Source organism: Apaloderma vittatum, unplaced genomic scaffold (genome assembly GCF_000703405.1).
Source record: "Apaloderma vittatum isolate BGI_N311 unplaced genomic scaffold, ASM70340v1 scaffold14142, whole genome shotgun sequence".
NCBI classification, from domain to species: Eukaryota; Metazoa; Chordata; class Aves; order Trogoniformes; family Trogonidae; genus Apaloderma; species Apaloderma vittatum.
The window spans coordinates 73,116-94,743 of NW_009705344.1; the positions used below are offsets into that span (position 1 = coordinate 73,116).

Below are 21,628 nucleotides of genomic sequence, written 5' to 3' on the forward strand. Positions count from 1 at the left end.
TGTTCTAATAGATTTACACTCTGAAGTTTAAGCCACAGTGTAAAAAGGATGAATCTCTTCAGAAGTCACAAAAGTTCCGTTCCATTTCCTAGCTGAACTAGTGCCGTGCAGTGATCTTACCTACAGCTCTGTCAGGGGAAAAGCCCGCTCATTTTTGAGCTCTTGACTCTGCAGCTCCAACGGGTCAGGTTTCAACCTCCAGAAATTCATTTTCAGCTGGAGTGTTCTCCTGGGCTGGAGTGCCCTCACGTGGGAGCAGCTGAGGTGGCCCTGAGACCCGGCAGGGCTGCAAAGGCCACGGGTGCCCACCCCAAGCCTGCGTGGAACTGCAAAGCACATCCCCAAAGCTTCGGGAGCTTTCATGGCCGTGATTTAAGGTCAGTAATATTAGATCCATCCCGCATAAGTGATGCTGAGAGACAGCTCAAGCCTGTCATCAATACGGGCCTTAATTAACAAATGGCCAGCCACGGCAGGACAGCACAACCACAGCCTGTGTTTGTCTTCCAGGCGGGTTGGGGGGTGTAAAGAAAGGAAGGAAAGAAACCACAAGTAGGCTGCTTTTAACTACATGGCAAATTAGCTAAGAATTTTTAAAAGTGACTGAGCACTGCCTTCCCCTCCTCCTTGAAAAGAACTTATTTATCGTCAGTACTGTTAATGCAGCCTTAACAAAGTCAAATAAGACAACACTGTTGATTTTCTCTATAATTACACTAATAATTACACTTGGGTCTCAAGAAACCAAAACTTCTGGGATCTTCTGCATCTCCAACAGAACCTTTTGATAACCTGAATTTTTTTCCCACTTCGCTCTACTCTACCTGAGCTCCAAACTCTAAACATTAGCTTTCTTGTCAGGGCCAACATTTGCCTTACCCCACTTGAGAATTTTCAAAGCTCTTCTTTAAATCAGCTAAAGAAAATGTTTCTGAATGAGTAACATGAGCCAGAGATTTTGAGTGTACCCCTGCTCGGTGTGTCCCAAAAGCAAAGCAAAAGAGCTAAGCCTCTCTTCTCTATCTTCCACGCAAACAAACATGGAACTGCCCCAAGTGTGACTGGATACACACTATCCTAATGAAATCAATCTCACAAATTGCTAATATTAAGAGAAACATAACAAGGTGGTGGGCATTTATTTTGGTTTGTTTTCATTTTTATGGACAAATTAAAACAACTGCGGTTGTCTATGTGAGACAACCTACCAATCTCTCTCTTCCACAGAAAGCAGATGCCATATTTGCTGATAAATCTGGTTGGTCTATTAAATGAAAAGGCAAATTACAAAACCTCCTGTAACTGAGTCACTAGACCAAAATGCTACCTTCATTCACTTGGATAGTTTCTTGACTACTTCACTTGGACAGTAAACTAAAGCTTTGAGGCAGCCACATGCAACTTCTCTAATACAACAAATAACCACCTCACTTAGTTGTTCCTGATCTTCACTATAAGACTTTAGTCCCAGGCATATATTTACTTCAATGAGATCACCCACCTCCAAAGCAAGTGGGGTTTTTGCTCAAAGGAGATATCCCGGGCACTTTCCATAGTCTAGTTGTGTCACTCCAGAGGGGTATCTGCTGACTAAGTGAAACTTTCACTGAATGCTCAGCCTCTCACAGCCAAATTGCTGGAGAATTTACACACATTTATCAGCAGATCATGGTCACTCTCAGGCAACGCATTTTCTTTTTTGCCAAGTTTATAGGACTTCAGTTTGTTTTGAATAGATCTTAGCAATAATTTGGAGAGGTGTCCAAGTTGGAGATCTACTGAAAATTATTTTAGCAGCAGATACCATTGGCACAGAGTATCCTTGTAGTTCTGCAGATCCCCTAACAAATGTTAGAAGAACTTACTGTGTTACACCGAATGGAGGAAATAGGCAGCCAAGGATAACAAAAACTCAGTCTCCAAGTTCTTCGGCTAAAACATCTTGAATGAACTGCAGTGTACGCTGGTACAGGAAAGCATCCTTCTTCTTTGGCTTACAAATATTTAGATGATTAACATCCACTGGAATTAGGTCTCCAATTCCTAAATCTGGAAGAGGGAAAAAAAATCACCTAGCCTGAAAAGCGCATTTTGCAGTGGCAATTTCTTTCTCAAAAGCAATTTATCCTGCCTTCACTTTAACTGTTTTGTCTCCTTTATTTCTTAATGTGCTAAAAGCATCAGCACATACTGTTACAGTCAGAGAGAGCTATATATTGCTGCAAACCCCACACTGGTAAACCCTTAGGTCGGCGTTCTGCTGTCTTTATTGGGAATATATGAATGTACTTTTCTCCATGTAGACCACTGAAGAACCGAAACTTCACTTACCAGCACCTGGCTGACAACAAAGTCCTTATAAAATACGTTGATGAGGAGACTAAAAATTGGACAAGAATGAACCCAAAATATGCCACAAATCACCACACATTTCCAGGGAATAAAAAAATATTACATTGCTTAATTGTAGAATATAAAGCATTCCATTTTCAGCATTCTGAGGCACACTACAGCATTTCCTCTTACGTGACAGCTATCACTACTAATGAACTTTCCAATTGGGATGCTCTGACCGCCACATTCCAGTTTATTACCTGTTTGCTCAACCCCCTGAGAAATCCTCTTTAACCATGTACAATTACAGTGAAGCAGAATGAAGGCTTGCTTTCACGTGCCCAAGCAGGCTTGTAAGAAACAGTGAGTGACTGCACTGCCTGTCAGCTTGGGTTTTAAACAAAAAACCGACATGTGCCCTCTAAGGGCTTTTGAGAGTTTTGAGAGTGCTGTGTCATGTGTCATGTCTAGAAGAGGAGAAATATGCTAGAGTTCTAAGAATCACAGAATCACAGAATTGTTGCGGCTGGAAAAGACCTCTGAGATGATCAAGTCCAGCCTACGACCCAACACCGTCACATCAGCCAGACCATGGCACAAAGTGCCACATCCAGCCTCTCCTTAAACACCTCCAGGGGCCATGACTCCACCACAGCAGGGAGACTGTAGTTTAAACTCGGACAAAAGTCTAAACGAAAAAAACCCACAACAAAACGCGTATTTTTCTAGGTCTTTCTATCATAGCATTTATAGTCCTTCCTCATGATCGATGCTTACATGAATAAACACCAAATTAAATAAATTAAATGGCTATTTCACCTACTTGCTGATTCCGGAGGTACGACATGCAGTTTTATCATGCTGCCTATGTGTGTTGGTAAGGTTTCTGCAAAACTCAGCACTGAAAATTTCTTATCTTTGGCAAAAGACAGGAAGTCATCATTCAGCTCTTTAAGGGCAGGAGAATCTAAAAAGAACAACATAATTTCTGCAGTGTTATCCTAAATGTAAGATTATAGCATTTGTCTGGCAAGACCGCATTCCTAAAAAGGTGTTTTGGAAAAATTAATACTGCTGAGAAAGGAGTAGCATTTTGTTTGTAATCCCTTCTTCCAGCTATCATATGCAACAACTGTTTATTTTTGCATAGCACAGAATACTTTTAGAAAGTTCTAAACTCCAGCACACATTGAGTTAGAATGATTAGAATCATTACGGTTGGATCGTCTAAATGGCCCAAACTACTCTTCTGTAAATTTGTTCCAACTCCCTTTTTACCCCTTGCCTCTCCAATCTAATGAAACCACTACTAAGTTACAGGAATTCAACACACCACCTAAAACACCAAAAGGAGTTTGTTTTTTTAATCCAGCTTTTTCTGACAACACACTTAAAAAAAAAAAAAAGTATCATGAACAGATCAGTACAGATACCCCTGGTTAAATGGTAGCAAAGTGAGCGTACCCTTGCTGAGTTCTTTAACCTCCACAGATGGAAAGAGAAGATATCTGGCATTTATAGAATATTCAGCCAGCTGGGAACCATGGTGAGGTACACTATAAAATATGATTCCCCTGGTGTTGTTTATAATTTTATCCATTTCTGGATTCTTGGAAGCATCCACCAGCATCTTTTTGACTAGAAGACCTGGCAACAGAAACGGAATTAATGCAGGAATTTAAACCACTGTGACAATAACGATCATGCTATATTATCCATGAAACACCGAACCATATTCTTGCCTCAGCTGATTAGTTCTGAGTTTGTCAAATGTGTAAGATTAAGGTGAACAAAACAAACCTGAGGAAGCATTAAAATAAAATGTCAATGAAGGATGCAAATCCAATTCTGATTTGCTTTAAGTATTGCTAATGACATTTACTACGTGCCTGATCATGGAGAAAAATTTGCTTCTTGATTCCCACTTACATGAATTTCAACTCATTGATTTTGTGTTTTTAAATCAACACAGTAAAACCAAATGGCAAAAAAACCCTTTCAAAATGTATACACTATTGAATATGATGCACTAAATTAAAAAAAAAAAAAAGCAAGCAAGCAAGCAGAAATCTATTTTCCCTTTTTAGGTCTTTGCAAATGTTTTACATTATCCTGAATAACTGCATTTCAGATCAACTTTGGTTAACAGCTTATTCTGAAATAGAACAGCAAATAAGAAGCATTTGATATCAACCAACCAATGTGCTTACCCCCCATGCTATGTGACACCCACACCAGAGGTCTGTTTCCAATCCCAGCAGCTCTGAGCTTGTCAAGAAGCTCATTGCTCCTGTAAGCAATAGACTTCCTGCAAAGAGAAAACAAATGCAAGCATGATGAAGCGCGGCAGGTTAAAAGGCAACGTTAAAACAGCATGAATTTTCATAGCTGCATGTTTATGCAAGTGAATTAGCTGCGTAAACCAGTAATTACTTAATTACTGTTGCTACATTGAAAAATGCCAAAAGCTTTTCTAAGGTTGACTTTACAAGGACAACAGAACTGAGCAAAATTCAGTTCTTGATCTTGCTAGAAAGTTTTATCTTCACTCACTGCTCATTTCCTTCAGCTTTAGTTCAACAAACTTCTTTAGGAGTTTTAGATAGTTTCATTTACACCTTGTAACAAAATCATGTTTTCATTCTGTGAACGCATCATCAATGCATAATGAGCTTTTAACTCCTGAAACAAGAATATACCTAATGTCTGACAAAAATGTACTTTGGTACACAAAGCTCAAAATTTAAAGCAACGTACAGGAATTTAATAAGTAAGTGCACGATCAAGCAATGTATTAAAAAAATCACAGATAATCACAGAATCACATCAGATAACACCTGTTACACTTTCCAGACAATAATCTCTAAATGCTTTGTACTGGCATAGTATAAAAGTACAATAATATCCACTTTATAAATGAAGACACTGAGTTCTGGAAAAGACAAGCCACATGCTAGAGGTTGAAAATGAATCTGTGGTTCAGTTTAAAACCAAGGCCAACTCCCAACCCAAGCTTGAAAGTGCAACATTGTTGTTACAAGAATCAAACATAGGAGAGCCCTGGAAAATGAAAACATCGGATATTGGGGCAACCATTGTGCAAAATAATTCACTTCATCGCTATTGGTCCTCAGCATTCATGCTAGAAATTGCTTTTATAACACATACGAAAAAGATACTCAAATGTGTCTTTTCAACTGAACAACAGACTTTAGGATAACCGAGAGACAAAAAAATTCTTTTGAAACAGTGAATGAGCCTATACACTTACAGCAACCATAATGTGGTGATTTTACTGCTCCATTTTTATTCCTGCTAGTTAAAAATATCTTCAATATCTTTCACTGACCATATCAAATTATAACATAATCAAATACTATGCTTGGGTGACCATAAATGGCAGGTAATGTAATTTTCCATTTCATAATGAAAATTAAATTATCTTAAAATAAATTAGAAAATGTTTACTCCTTTTTCAAATTTTCTTCCATTATACTTACTCCTGACAGACACAGCAAAACAGTTCTCTTAGAATCATAGTATCACTGAGGTTGGAAAGGACCCTTAAGATCCTCAAGTGGTAAACCTGACGTGCCAAGTCAACCACTAAACCCCACATCTACACATATTCTAAACACCTCCAGGGATAGGGACTCCCCCACTTCCCTGGGCAGCCTGTTCCAGTGCTTGACAACCCTTTCAGTAACGACATTTTTCCTAATATCCAACCTAAACCTCTCCTGGTGCAACCTCAGGCCCTTTTGCCTCGTTCACTTATTACTTGGGAGAAGAGACCAGCCCCCACCGCACTACAACCTCCTTTCAGATAGTTGTAGAGAGTGATAAGGTCCCCCAAGTCTCCTTTTCTTCAGGCTGAACAACCCCAGTTCCCTCAGCTGCTCCTCGTAAGACTTTTGCTCGAGTTCCTTCACCAGCTGCAGAGCAGTTAGTAGGTGAAACAAGGTGCAAGTTCCAGTCGTCTTTGTTGAATCTACACTACTAGTTAAATGCTCAAGTATCTGTACAAGTGTTTGACAGAGTCAGATTAGGACCTGCCTGATTTAAAGATCCCTGAACTTAATTTTTAAGCTTAAAATCGTTTCAAGCTAAGTAACCTTCACAAGCTCAAATTATTTTTTTTTTTTCACAAGTCTAAAGTCACAGTACAGTCACTATTTTGCTGTGCTTATGAAGCATTATTGGCTCATTTTAATAAATATTCCCCTTAAGATATAAAATTGATGCTATATTTCCATCGAGTAATAGCATAATTTAGAGTGTCCCCTAAACATGATGCAGAACAGACCGTAAGAATGTAGGAAGCTGCCACAAGTAGTCATCCACAAGCCTAAAAAGCTCAAGCACACCCTGACTGTACCTAATGTTTTTCCAAACTCCATTTTCAAACGCAGCTGTTAAACGCACTGCTTGGCACTGATCCCAAGGATCAGCTTTTCTGTCCCTCCTGCTCCCCCTCCAAGCTGCAGACTCTGCGATTGTTACCTGTGAGCCTCAACAGGACATTTTGCTTTCCAGTCACTCAGATGGGTGTCATATTCCACAGAAATGATCCTGAGAGCAGGACAGTCTGAAGCCAGCCATGTCTACAGTAAAGAAAAGTGAAACAGGAAGGAGCTCATAACTGAAGTACTTAACAAACTCTTGTGAACAATTTAACAGCATTACATTACTATGGGGACATTATCAAGCAAGAGTTTTGCTCTTTGGTTAATCTCCAAACACATCTTATATGTAGACTATTATTCTTTTATTACACGCTGGGGAACTCTAGCTTTTGCCCGAGCCACAAAGTAGGCACAGGATGGAGATGGATTACTGACTCGTGCATTCCTGGCTCCCTCTCCTGGGTGAAATACGAATTACTAAGATAAACTGATAAGTCCTGTTGGTAAAGTTTTACCGAGTTACTTCGATGGTTGCTTGAAGCAGCAATTACTTATTGACCAACAACATTTAAGTACCAATCCCCAAAACCTGAGGTACTCAGACACCGATGAAAGGATACCTAATTTAAAATGTAATTTAATGTATCTTTTCTTCAGTGACAACACTGCATTAAAAAAAAAAAGTTAGCATGAGGAACTCCTTCTTGCACTATCAGGAGAATGATGGTGAGAGCATTAAATTTAGCAGGGATTTTCCTTTCCAAGAAGAACCTTTTACACATTTCAGCTTGCTAGCAAACATACATCAAGAAGTTGGAAAGTGCTCCTTGTGTAACATTACGAGTCATTTGATTCAAAAAAGACAGTGTAATTCAATATCTTCTGGACAGCTCTCATTAATAAGAAAACAGCAGCCATATGTGACAATGTTATTGACTTTTTACCTTCGGCCAGCACTGGCTGTAGTCCTCTTCCCCTTCTGAAGCCTTTTTAGCCAAACGCCGGTCCATGTCTTGCTGTCGCCAGGTTTTAAATGCTGCTCCCAAAAGACCATGAACAAAAAGGATGTCTGCTCTGATGGGCTGACTGATAGAGGAAAGGAATTTTTAAGAGATGCATCGTACGTTCTTTCAGCAAATTAAATTTACACAGAACTTTTAACCTAGGGAATGCCAAAATGTTAACACTATATGTGATTTCTTATCTTACGGAGAACATGTCACGATACTGGAATACAAAAAAAAGGATTCACCCAGAAAAGACAGATATAAGAAGGGGTATGGAAAGCATCCAGAAGTTGTATGTTTCTACGATGAAAAACACCATTCTCTACAGCTTTATCATCAAATTAGATCTTCACTGTAACCAGATTAACACCAATGACCCAGTGAATAGTTGCTACGAAGTGACACAGTGTGGTGGAGGCTGCTTCAGTCCCAGCTGCACCATCACTATTAAAAGAAGCTCAGGCTGTAAATTTACCACGTCTTAGGCCAACACAAGCTGCTGCCAACAGAATACAAGGCGCTACATCCCAAGACAGCTGGTGCGAGGGTTAAATGGTCGCAACACAAGGAAAGCAATAATTCATCTCACAGTTTGCATTTCAATTTTTCCACACGGTACAATAATGCTCCTTTTATGACCACGGATTGCTCCCATCACTCCTTTTGTTCTCCTGTTTGAGAAGCTAAATTTGGTCCTCTCAAGCCACCAAAGAAAGAGGAGCAGGTGACATGAACAAAGCAACGCTCCGACGTCAAAGTTTTGTACCTGAGTAGCTCAAAGTACAGCGCGATCAGCATCATCTGCTTTACCTGCTACGATACTGTGGATGCAAGACATAAACACCATCTGGATACTTTTCTTGCACCGTGTCCCTGTCTAGATTAGCCAAAGCTCTGGATGCATGGGAAGACTGAATGACGTGTGGGGATTTCATTACTTCAGCAAGCACAGGAACCCAACCTGCATTGAAAAAATAAAGTGGCAGGTTAAGTAATTAGAAGAATCACCCAGACAAAAGAATTTAGAAACAACATCCTCCAAAGTATACTTGTGAAAATAGATGTTAAAGCTTAGGAATGGTAACATCAAAACAAATTACTTCCATTCACCCTCTGTCTGAAGGAAAAGCCCTTCTTGGAAGAAAGTGTATCAGCAGGTCAGTGCAGTTGTCAGAGAGAGAACAGATCTCAAGCCTCTTTTTGCAGGTAAGATACAAGAAAGAGAAATGAAATGTCTCAAAGAAAAAAAATAAGTGTAAAATGCAAGACAGACTTAGAAAACAACCCACGGGAAAAACAGCAGGTGGAAAAATGGATGCTCACTGTGAGAGTACAATAATTTCTAATTTTAAAATCCAGTATGTGAAAAAGTTTAAGGAATTAAAATGTCAATGCTATTTTAAAAACAGTATACTATTTATACCTAAGAAACATAAGACACTTAATGAAGGAAACCTTTGAATACATTCCTCAGTAAAATTTTAAAGTCACAGAAAAACTAGACCCTTTATATCACTTTACCTTAGATAAAATATAGTTTCTTAGACATGGATGGGGATGTTCATAGACTACTGAGAACTGCAAAGGACTATTTTTTCTACACAGACATGGATATCTTTCTTTTAAATCCTGATAAAACTTACTGCAAGAGTAGTGTATAAATGTCAATTACATTAAAGACAAGTTCATAAATAAAACCTGGGAAGACTCTGAAGAGAGATTTTTAAATGGAAGCCAATTTGAAGAAGAAGAAACAATTTATTTAATGAGCACTGTTTCAAAATCAAGCACAGTACATTGATACTACGATAGCCATTACGTTGCTTATTCCAGATAGTTCCCTGTGGAATTAAGAAAAGGTCTCTGATTTTGCATTATTCTTAAATGAGCCAAGGTGAAGGGTCAAAAATATTGTTCAGAATCCTTCTGCCCCAGACACTCCCCCACAATTACTACACAGCCCATCATGCTTTTCCTCCTCTTCTTATGCCAGCAGTTTTTGCAAAGGAAAAGAGCCTTAGAGGTTCTTTTTGCCAGTAACGTGAACCAAATATCAACAAAGTCTAAATTTTCACCACCCATCAAACTTAGAAGGCCTCTGTCACACTGACATATACTCGCTAGACAGCATACAGGAGTTCTTAACCAACATAAACTGTCTATATGTTTTGTATTACAAAAACCCAACAACACCTCCCCAAATATACAAACCACACCACTGCCATTGTCTGTTTCATTTCACAAAAGCATTGAATTCTCTGAGAATTCTAGACTAGAATCTGACACTCAGACTGCTTGCCCTTGCTTTCCTTTTACCTGCACGTACTATGGATGAATGAAGACGTTCATCCAAAGCCATATTTCCAATGATGCGAATTATGTTCCTTTGTATTTTTGCTGAATCTTTTCGTAGCTGGTATATCCTCTGTAGTAGCTGAAGGCCTCCTTTAGCTTCAATTTTATCACAGTGAGAAGAAACCTAGCATTATACAGTAAAGACAATGATAATAAGTAGATGTTCTATAAAAGGGTCTTTGAGATGCTGTTAATTCACAAATTCAGGAATTTTAAAGAGCTGATATGATGCACAACTCTTTTTACACAGAAATTCTATTACTCTAGAATTTATTATGCCATAGTTGAAGAGGAAGTAAATATTTTAACATGCTAAATGCATGACTTCTATGGTTTTACAACCTGAAAGATGCTGAGTACCATCACGCTGCTCTCCTCCGCACCTGAGGGAGATGAGATTGCTCTCCACTTGGTGTGATCAAATTTCTACTTTCCCAGTAATACTGCTACCATTATTGATCTTAAAGGCAACAACAGACTCTAGTCCAGGCAGATGAATACACACTAATTATCAACTACTGATACTGGCTAAATGCTTGTAACTTGAACATGTCATTTACAGTAATTTAAAAAGTGTAGTAGTCCTGGAACTGCTCATGTCTTAAAGTCTGTGGCTTCCAACAAAGACAGAAACACACTCGGAATGAGTACAGTCACAACACATTTAAAATAAATCAGGAATATAATCAATTCTAGACTAAGTCAGAATTTCTGTGTATATGGAAGATGTGAAAGAAATGCTGGCAAACTGCACTTGAGCCATAACAATCTGGTATTCTCAATGCTATTTCTCAATGTTCTAGGTTGCCAAACAATTAAGTGCACACTGACAGTGCAACAACAGGAATCAAGAAGAATCTCTGTTACACAAAATCTATATTCTTCATCTGTGTCTGCAAAGAACAGAGTGGTCCTGGGAAGAGGCACTGCACTAGCTGCATGCTGTGCAATATTCTGCCCAAAGGAAGTGATGCTTGAAGGAGGGACCTTTATGAACATCTGATTAGAGTGAATTCATGCGCCTACTTTGCTTTCCGGAAACCTGGCACCAGTGAGACGAAGAGCCATAAAAAAAGGTGGCCTGTAAGTTTTCTGAAGTGATGTACACATCATCTCACACAAATCTGCAAAGACTTGGCACATCCCAGTATCTTTCTTACTAAGAAGCCACAGAATGGAAACACTGTTTCCTCATGGTATCTATCTCCAAGGGCTTCGAGTGTCAGCGGGAGGTGGCCCTACACAAAAGAGACTTGTAAAAGCCCTCTGGCCTTCAGGCATTCTCTCCTGCTTTTCCATGTCAGAGCTGCCCTTTTGCTTCTTCAAAGGTATATACAAGTTTATTAGAGGGAAATTATACAGGCTAAACAGCAATAATACCAGAACTTACATACACTTCCCACGAGAAAAAAGTAGTTTGTTATGCTGAATAGAGCTTTTCAGTTACGGTTTAAAGGACAAATTACCTTAGAATGCTGCACTAAAGCTTGCAAGCAAAAGAGTTCCACCGTCTCAGAAGGGATTTTACTCAGTGTCTCACAATATGGAAGTCCATTTCCTCCAAAACACCATAAGCCTCCCTGAAATGAGAAACAGTAAAAATTATACCGCGTTTTAAATGGCTACATAAAATAAGCATTTGTAAACTACAACGTTAAACATGTAATGATCTATAGAAATTGCTATAAAGAGTGCACAGCATGCATGCATTTTTCAAAATGTACAAATTACACAACAGTACACCATAAAAATATCTACTATTTTTAACAGAAAATATTAAATAGATTTTCAGTCAGTGGTCTCCATAGTCTATTAACTTCAAAAGATACAATAAAGGGCAAATTGTAAGATTTTCATTTTGCTAATGAATGTCTTCATTTAAGATCATTTGTTTAAGCATAAAAAAAGCAAAAATCAGACCGCAGCTAGACTTCTGTACTTGCAAAAATGAGGAGGAAAAAAAGGTCTTGAGCACACAGCAGTCTCTGAAGACCAGTCTCTCTCAGACATGCAGTAGGAAGACCAACACAACCTCAGAGAAGAACAGGTTTCTAGAACAGTGGGATTATCAAAATGCCTCCACATGCAGTGTCTTGCCAAAGCTTCCTTTGTAGCAGGAGCTCTGGCTGTGAAGACAGTAATGGAGTCATAGTGTAAAAATATTACACATAAATGTGTCATAGGAAATAAACAAGATACTGTATTCTAAAATCTGTAAATAAAGCCTGTCAGGCATAATTATTAAAATGTGGCAGTTATTTTTATTATTGTATCTTACAAAAAATAATGATCATTGACTAAAAAAGTCACAATTTCTTAACAAAAAAAAATCAAGATATAAGAGATAAAATTAAGAGATGGTTGGTGACATCAACATTAAAAATATTATTTTAGAGCCATAACTGCACTTTAAATGATGTTCCTAAAGCCACTTAGAAAATTGTTGGACAGACAGAATTGAAAAATTCCTAGTTTTCAAGTCCAAACAGACCACTAAAGTATTCCAAATCTGGTTTTGGCAACAGTGACCTGTTACAGGGAGCCACTTCCATGTGATACAACAAAGTTTACTATTTAAGGTGTGCTAACAACCTACAGTTTGCTAGACTTAACAGAGGTTTAGTGAAAGAACACTCAACTGATGGTAAGAGAAAACAAGAAAAAGTTATTTTAGGAGCACTGCAAGGGGAAGGAAAGGTTCTGGGCAAAACATGGAAATACCTGCTTTATGGGAAGGCTTGTCAGTAAAGATACAACCTTTCAACAGACCAACTAGTAGAGCTGGGAAAGATAAACAAGCTTTCAAGCCGACTGTTACCTATGTGGTACAATCACAAAGTCTCTGTATTTGTCTTCCTCTAATAATGCTCAAAAATATGGAAAACAAGGTTTGCATCTTCGAGCTCTACAGGAACGAAGCACCCGAATAGCTCTACTCCATAGATGGGAACTCACCCTTTGTGCAGCAAGAGTCTGGCTACTTTCACGTAAAGCAAGAGACGTGAAGTACTGGACACATGGATCAAGACCAGTCTGAGGTAAAGACACCAACAACAAGCGAAGTTCATCTTCTATAGGATAGTCCTGTGGGAAGTAAGCACAAACAACTCTGAGCTCTGTTCAAAGCGTGAAGCAAAATACAGAGAAAAGAAAGATCTGAAATAATGGAACCGGTCACATTAATAAGGCTGTAAAAGACGAACTCTGGACTTCAGTCTTCTGCAGCTTCGGTTTAACAGTTAGACCTGTAAAGACTCTGGTATCTAATAATTTTAAAACCACTGAGTGAAGAAAAGATTTAAACTTCATACCTTAGTGGCCTTACTGTAAGAGGCCCAGAAGGGCAAAAAGAAAAAACAGTTGTTCTTGGCACAGGTAGCTTAAAATTAAAATATAAATTTTTAGTAAAAAATAACAGACATTTCTTTTAAGCTTTTATCTTCGAAATATTAATACAGATGAATAATCATTTAATAATAATTTAATAATCCAGGGCAGGTGACAGGAAAAGAGATCCAACAAAGTACTTTTATATACCTGTAGTCGTGAAACTTGCAGTTACTCTAATCCTTGCTACAGTCAGAGATGGAAACATATCTGATGGGTAGAGCAACACTTGTTGCCACAAGGATTGCTTCAATTTCCCAAGCAGCAGATTGGGAACGCTTAGCTTCAATCACCTAGCACTCACACTGCTGTAAAAATAGCCTATATACAGAACCATATACTAGTATAACCTAGTACTTCAGGACTGAGAGGTACAGATGCACTATCGTGTAATGCTACAAAGATAAGGTAGCAAAACCTGAGAGTATCACTATCAATCAAAGTGGATTTTCAGAGTTTTGTTGGTTAAAATGTACAGGTATTCCCTGACAGGGACCTTTGCCAGCATTCACTCTGTTAGCATTACAAAAGACCCCTGATACTACACTCTGTGTGCCGATTCTGTTAAGAAACACAGTAAAGAAACAGAAGAAGCTGATATAAGTAATAAAACGGTAAAACAGAAGAAGCTGATACAATGACATCATTACTCCAACTAACTTATATACATACACTTACTAACTGACAAGAAAACAAAACATCAGACCTATCCAATATGAATTTGCTGGTACCCAAAAGCTGGCAATGAAGAGGTGGGCCTACAGCATGCCTAGGCATAAATAAAACAAGGCTGATAGATGTTACTGTAAGTGGAGACCTCAAAACCTCCGGAGGCATTTGGGAATTTAAGATGGATTACTTAAAGCTGTTCCAGGTGTCACATATTTGCATATCTGGTTAATTTGCAGTTAGTGTATCAAGGTACAATGCATTTCAGCAGCTAAAGTCATACTTAGTGAATTTTCTGTTGGAATACTATTCAATTGCATCTAACAAGTACTGTTATAAGTTAAATAAAACTTGGTTATAGTAATAACACTAAAGGTTGTGTCCTTTCTAAAACGTCTAAATTCTCACATAAGTAAATTGTCAAAAGGAGAACAGCAGAATTTTTGACAAAAAACAGTGAGTATCTCTACCTTAGTGACTGAATGTGTTGGAGGAATTTTTCCAGGCAGCAAATCTGTGTTGCATCTGCTCTTGGAAGTCACATGGTGCATTCAGAACGGTTTCCCTACTTATATAATCGAGGTTAAAGCCATGTGCCAGAACGCGAACTAGAGCACCACATCAGCACGGAGGATGAAAAGGCCCCCAGGAGCGCACTCTCTGTAGAGGACTCTGTCAGTGTCAACAGGGCAATCTAGGATGACTTAATCTAATGTTGCTCTTGTTTTTTGCTTGTTAGAGACAGAGCAGCAGCATGTGCATGGGACTCGTAACCGCCTTAAACTTCACTGCTAGTAAATGCATAACGTGGACATACAGCCCGGGAACAATAATTGATCACCACTCCCCTCCTTATTTCTTTCCATCATGCCATTCGCTAATGCAGATATACTACAAGGGAACATCACTGTGTTATAGTTTTGTATTTTAATCTTAATTCTACTATTTGTTATCTACTTTAGAACTCCATTTTAGTATTGCTACCAGCAATGAAAGCACTAAAAGCAAGCAAGCAAGGAAAGAAAATCATCTAATACCTACTTTTCATTTACTTACATTCTTTATTTTTGGCAGCGGTGGTGGAGGCAGGAAAAAGCGAAGGTCTACATCTTTGGATCGAGCCAAGCCTATAGCAGTCCTTTGATCACAGGTTTGGGCAACTGTACCATACTGATAATCTGTAGGACAAGAACTCCAGTGTTAGGGTTAAAACTAACCTTAAATATATCATTTCATTTTAAATGCTTCTGATCTGCTTTGTTAATATACTTGAAAACAGAAGCACCTCTCTGTAACCTACATAAATAACCTCTGATTTTGTAAACACAGATTCCAAAAGACCCTTATGAGGTAGCTGGGAAGAATGAGTGTTTGCAAAACATCCAAATACTACAGCAATGAGCACTACAGAGAAAAGGAGATAACAAAAAGCAACTAGATACACAAATACTGGCCATCTTGTGCACCGAGATCGCTTCCTAACAGTATTCTCCTACAAACAAGAGACTGTTATACTAAATTAGTACACATGGCTTCAGTTTTGGTACAGCCTAGGTTTCAAATGTTTTCCAACACAGCTTTTTGGGGTAACTAATTAGAATTTTATAGAGTAATTAATCAGAATTTTATTAATTAATTAGAATTTGATAGAGACAATCTGAAACAAGATTCCCGCAGCATGGGAAGAGTGAAAGGTTGTCAACTGATTGGATAACCAGAATAGCAAGGGTCAAGATTAGAGTGTCACGTGGTTCGTAGGGACTAGTGACAGAGGGGGAAGGAGGACACACAAATACACCCCTCTCCCTCTTTACTTGGGGTTTCAAGGATATTCACCATTAGAGAAACAGGGAGGACTTATTACTACCAAATAATAACCTGGATGAAAAAAGGCTTACAGAAAATGCTTGCGCATACAAGTCCTCTACCTCTAGTTCGTCATGACTACCTATTAGCTCTTAACGAATTTTTATTAACTGAATCAAGGTCTTAAACATATTCCCCTACAGAGCCTTACAAAAAGTCACAGCCAGAACTAGTGACCTTATGAGCAATTCCAACAGAAAAATTTAGGAACCAATGAACACAAAGTGCTCTCCCACGCCACAGCAGCAGCTGTGATTCTCTAGTGGGGTACAGAGAGAGGCTGACACTACAGATGCACGCTCAGTATCAAGGTAACAGGAAAGAATAATTGCTTGAAATGTCAATAATCTTTCTTCATTTTAGACCAAACTTCAGAGCGTATTTACAGTTCTTGTAGCTATTAGGCTTCTTTTTATGCTGGTAGCAGACGTGCAACAGCTAACTGAGACTTCGTCATGTTTCTGGGATGAATTAGGCTACATCAGCATACGTTACCATGCCAGTGACTGTTGTTTGCCAGGTCTTGGACAGCCTGCAGCCGGACCTCTTTGTCTTCTGACTGACTTCTCTTTAAGAGGAGCCATAAAGCACATTCATGATCCTCCCCATCAAATGTACTGAATTTTTCTTTTATTAGGAAAAGACCAAGTAAAAGTCAGGTTACTATTAGTGTGCATTTTAATGGTTACATTTTTATTCATTGAGTAAAAAAACCCCCACAAAATATTTCTTATAATATTTGAATATTAGTTGACAGTGATTTTGAGTGTAATGTTTGAATAGTGAGTTAGTACAATAAATAATGACAGAATGGCATTAGCACAATGCTGATCCTTAAATTAATAGGATGGTTTTGATTCATTTTAGTAGCATTAAGTTGATATTTCATATGTATATGTTACACATACACAGACTAGCAGGAGCTGGAAATTATTAGCAACTCTGGAGACTTTGACCTTGAACAATTAATTTCATAGCACCACAGTGGAGGTACATGTTGTTACAACCACTTAACACGTAGTTAAATGAGAACAGATAGTATGCCCCAGGAATACAGTTTCTCATATGAACTAATTTTTTTCTTTTAAATTACTCTATAAAGCAGTGACACACTGTTCCAAAAATACCGTGTTGCTTTCAGTTAATATTGGCGATTCTAATGCAAATATAATGCGAGCCTTTTTCCTGCCTCCACCACCATTGCAAAAAATAAAGAATGTAAGTAAATCAGATTTTTGGAGTATTTTGTCCCACAAACACCTTTTGTACACAAAACTGGTATCAGGCATTAACCTGGTATCTTAAGTTTCAAATCTCTTCTGAAACAGGGAAAAAAACCCTCAAATCTCTTCTCAGCCATCACTTTCATTTAAGGAAAAATAATGGGTTTAATACAGAGAAAAGACACTAACAATCTATATTAATACAGGAAATTATAGTAATATTACGACCATTTCAGACACGAAAGAACATGTTAAGCTTTTAAGAAAAATAATTCTACTTTCTAAAAGGCTGATGTTTTACTGTTCAAAGATAATAATAATCATAGATAAAGCCATGCTTTCAATACCTACCATTAAAAGGTCTCCGGAAAAATTTAGCCTCTGTTTCTAGAATTTTCCTCACAGCCTTATGGATTTCTTTTCTAGCTTGGTATGTGATCCCTATGAGAATATTTTTAGATTACTGAAAGTCTGAAAGAAAGTTCCATTTCCATTATTTTTCATATATGTATATACAAAGGCAAATGTAAGGACTTGTACTTGGGAAAACGTAATCCAGGAGTGCAGCACAAGCACAGTGCATCTACCCGGCTGGGGAGCAGCCCTGGGGGAAGGGACCTGGGGGTGCCGGGGGACAACAAGGTCAATAGGAGCGAGAAGTGTGCTGCTGTCGCAAAGAAAGCCACCAGGATGCTGGAGTGCATCAACAAGGACACCACCAGCAGCAGAGATAAAGAAGTCATTACTCCACTTGACTCAGCACTTGTCAGGCCACACGTAGAATGCTGCATTCAGTTTTGGTCCCCGCTGTACAAAAAAGCTGTGGACAGGCTGGAGAGGGTCCAGAGAAGGGCCACAAAGATGACTGAAGAAGTGGGAAGTCTGAAAGACCTGGGTTTCCTCAGCCTTGAGAAAAGAAGGCTTAGGGGAAAACTTATCACCATACTCCAGTATTTCAAGGGCAGCTACAAAGGCAATGGGACTCCCTTTTTACAAGGAGTCGCAAAGAAAAGATGAGGGGTAATGGGTACAAGTTAGTCTTGAGGAGATTCCAGTTGGACACAAGAGGAAAATTTTTCACAATAAGAACAGTCAGCCATTGAAATTATCTCCCCATACATCACAGGCACTCCAACACTGGACGCTTTTAAGATACAGCTGAACAGCGTGTGGGGACATCTTGTCTTGACTGTGCTTTTGCCAAGAAAGCTTGGACCACATGGTCCTTGAGGTCCCTTGAACCTGATATTCTACGACATATATACATGTGAAATGTAGCTATATACACATACACATATATATGTATATGGACGAACAGAGAGAGAATCATCTCATACACAGACGACTGTATTTATATAACTATCTTAAAAAAACAGCCACCAGGTTAAAATAAATACAGTGACATTGTGAGGAATATTGTTTTCATAAAAGACCATGGAAATATATTTTTCCTTATATAAGGGTGACTTCCAGAAACATTCTATTCTCTTAAAATTCTATTTTTAGAACCCAAATAATTATGCATCTTACCTTGATATTCACTTGAATTTAGAGAAGCTGTACGTATGTATACATAGGATTTAAGTTTTTCTTGATGTATAGCTTGAGTATCGATTTTCAATAACTTCTTTAAGGACAGGACTTCGTATGTAATGAATACAAAACCTCTTTAAACAAAAGAAACGGCATATGAATATTAATTACAAAAAATTATGATGGGAAAAACACATTAACAACCATTTTGGCATCAATCATTCAAATTTTAGCCAATACATAAGAGCTCACAGCTTATTTTAATTTAGCAAAGAGGGAAAAAAAAATCTCAAATATTTAAAATAAGCAATAACGATCATATAATATGCTTAAAAACTGTACTTTATCATGCCTAAAGGTCTCCCAATATTGTAAGATTTTTGAAAGATATATGAATTAAAATTTTAACTGTACACACAGGTTACATATATGCTTGTCAGTTACAACTTACCCTAGTATGAGTGATCCAGTTACCTTTGCAATTTTTCCTTGAAAAAGAATGAAAAATACATGTCAAACACAGCTGTGTGCATCACCTTAATATAAACATAGTATTTGCTTAGCAGACACTAAGAATTTCCGTCTTTAGGAGTAATCTTTTTAAAAATTTTTTCCATTGCTCTCTGATTTTCAGGAAATCATCACCTGAATTTACAAACAGATAAATATTACTTGACTAGAATTTCCCAGTCTCCTAAGCAAGATGATAAAACATGTGTCCTGCCAGTGCTATTTAGTTTGAGTATCGCTACCTATCAACTACATTCCTTGCTTAGCTGCAGGAATCAACAGCAAACTTCCTCTGCCCACATCACTAGCATTCATTTGGAACTCCATATGATTTTAAGGAGTTAACTTTTTCTTAAATGGCATGGATATTTCTTCAGTGTATACAAATACATACAGGAGTATGTGTGTTCTTTGAAAAGTCTGCAGAAGCTTCCCAAGAAAAAATACTTTAAAAATAATTCCACTGAATTTGACTTATAAAGCAAATATCTGAATAAATGCGACACTTGCAACAATTTCCCTTTTGAGTCTAAGGATTCCTGTCAGATTTGAGCTATTTTTTCTGGACAAAGTTGAGCTGATTATCTGTATGTAAAGATCTCCATATAGAAAAACTCTATTACTACCAATAGCAGCAAACCCAGTGGAACATATCTCACCTATCATGAATAATTTCTTTTCCTCAGCATGAACTGTGAGATTTGCCCCACAACCACCGCCACTAGGTTCTGTCTTTGCTAGATCATAAGAAGTTTGGTATGCAGACAAGAGGCAGCTACATGTTGAATAACTGGCAGAGAAGGCTGAAAAGGCAAAAGCATGCAATGCTTCCTGTAGACCAGAAATAGAAATATCCTATCTTTTAATGTTCAGAAGTAAACTTTGGAATCATAAGATCTCTCATTCTATACAGAACATATCAAAGAAAGCAGAGACTAAGAATGGAAGGCTGCAGAGCTAATATCAGTAAATAAGGAAGAAGAAACAATAGAAATAAACTTTATTCAGACTTCTCGGATACAATTGTTTCACGGCTTTAGAGGTTAAAAAAATAAATCAGATATAAATCAGAGCTTAAGTAGTTTAATAAGATTGTGTCTGGGGAGGATCCTCATCTTGTGTTCTAACCCCAGATAATCTGCTGATATCACTTTACACACCACTATGGAAAGCAAGGTCAGAAGGAGACATCCACTTTAGGCAAATAAATGATTTTGATCACAAAGTATTCAGGGATTTAAATCTTTTGTACAATTGAATTATGCAGGCCATCATACCAGATTTTTCCTTTTTACTAACACCTCAGATCAATAAATATAGGACTGTACTTACTGATATCATTCCATGGTAGGTGAGTTTTTGTGGCTGGACTGGCAGTTCCTATTTGTCTATAGCAAAATATAGCATAAGCGGCCACTGACATTCTGTATATAAAGAAAAAAAAAAGGTTATGATTGATTTGAGAATTAGAGCAGAAAACCAGCAGCAGTTTTCTTTCCTATCTGTTTCTAGCAAAGGTCATAATAAACCATTTTATGTCGTTTTGCTCCATATAAAATGGTCTAATTAAACTCCTCAATTTAATAGGCTGCATTTCAATTATAAGAAAAAATTAAAGTAGTTTTTCATACAATTATGCTGATTTTCATGACTATGTGTCACCAACTAATTTCTCTGCTTATAAGTCTCCTTTCCTGTTTCTCAGAAACTCTCCCTTAAATACAGTTACGGTCATATCTTCATCAAGACATCACTCAGCGTGACATGGGCTTTAAAACAACTCAGTCAACAACTGCTTTTAAAGTTCATAACTGATTTTATTAGCAAGTGTCTTTTATTTTAACTAACAAAGCTCGAAGACCTACTACATATTTTTGCCTTTAAAGGGCAAATCAGACTAATACTTCAAGAATGCAAAAACTCTACAACTAATAAAAATAAGTATAAGTTCTAAAACGCTCTGATTCTATAGGGTCATGAAACTCATATGCATGCTTACAGGTAAAACACAGAGGATGCATCTCATTCTATAAAAATTCTTACATGTGCAAAAGAATGAAAACTGAGCCATACTCATGACGAAGAGGAGAATCTTTTCTAAAATTAAGACCTTAGCAATTCAGCATTATGAATACAGAGAATACTGACAGACTAACTGCATTGCATTCACTGAATGCTGAAATCAAACTAAGGAATATAGAACATCTTTTCCAAATAGTCACAAACAAATGATGCACGTAACATATTTTAGAACTACCAAAGTTCTGAATGTAGAAACGACTCAAGACAAGCATGAATCTTTCTGACAGTAATATGGACTCCATGAAGATGCTATTCG

General features: G+C 37.8%; 1 protein-coding gene across 1 annotated transcript; it reads right to left on the bottom strand.

Annotated features, from left to right (window-relative positions):
- Nucleotides 1-1,765: 1,765 nt before the first annotated feature.
- Nucleotides 1,766-20,713, bottom strand: SERAC1 (serine active site containing 1). The gene is made up of 16 exons (XM_009865373.1): nt 20,623-20,713; nt 19,232-19,268; nt 18,778-18,914; nt 17,599-17,688; nt 16,520-16,651; nt 15,215-15,336; nt 13,058-13,186; nt 11,569-11,682; nt 10,064-10,226; nt 8,558-8,708; nt 7,685-7,826; nt 6,838-6,938; nt 4,545-4,642; nt 3,799-3,981; nt 3,158-3,301; nt 1,766-2,049 (listed from the first exon to the last, which is right to left on the bottom strand). Exons 1-16 carry the CDS (start codon nt 20,711-20,713, stop codon nt 1,913-1,915), a joined length of 1,971 nt encoding a protein of 656 aa, XP_009863675.1. The 3' UTR covers nt 1,766-1,912.
- Nucleotides 20,714-21,628: the final 915 nt, after the last annotated feature.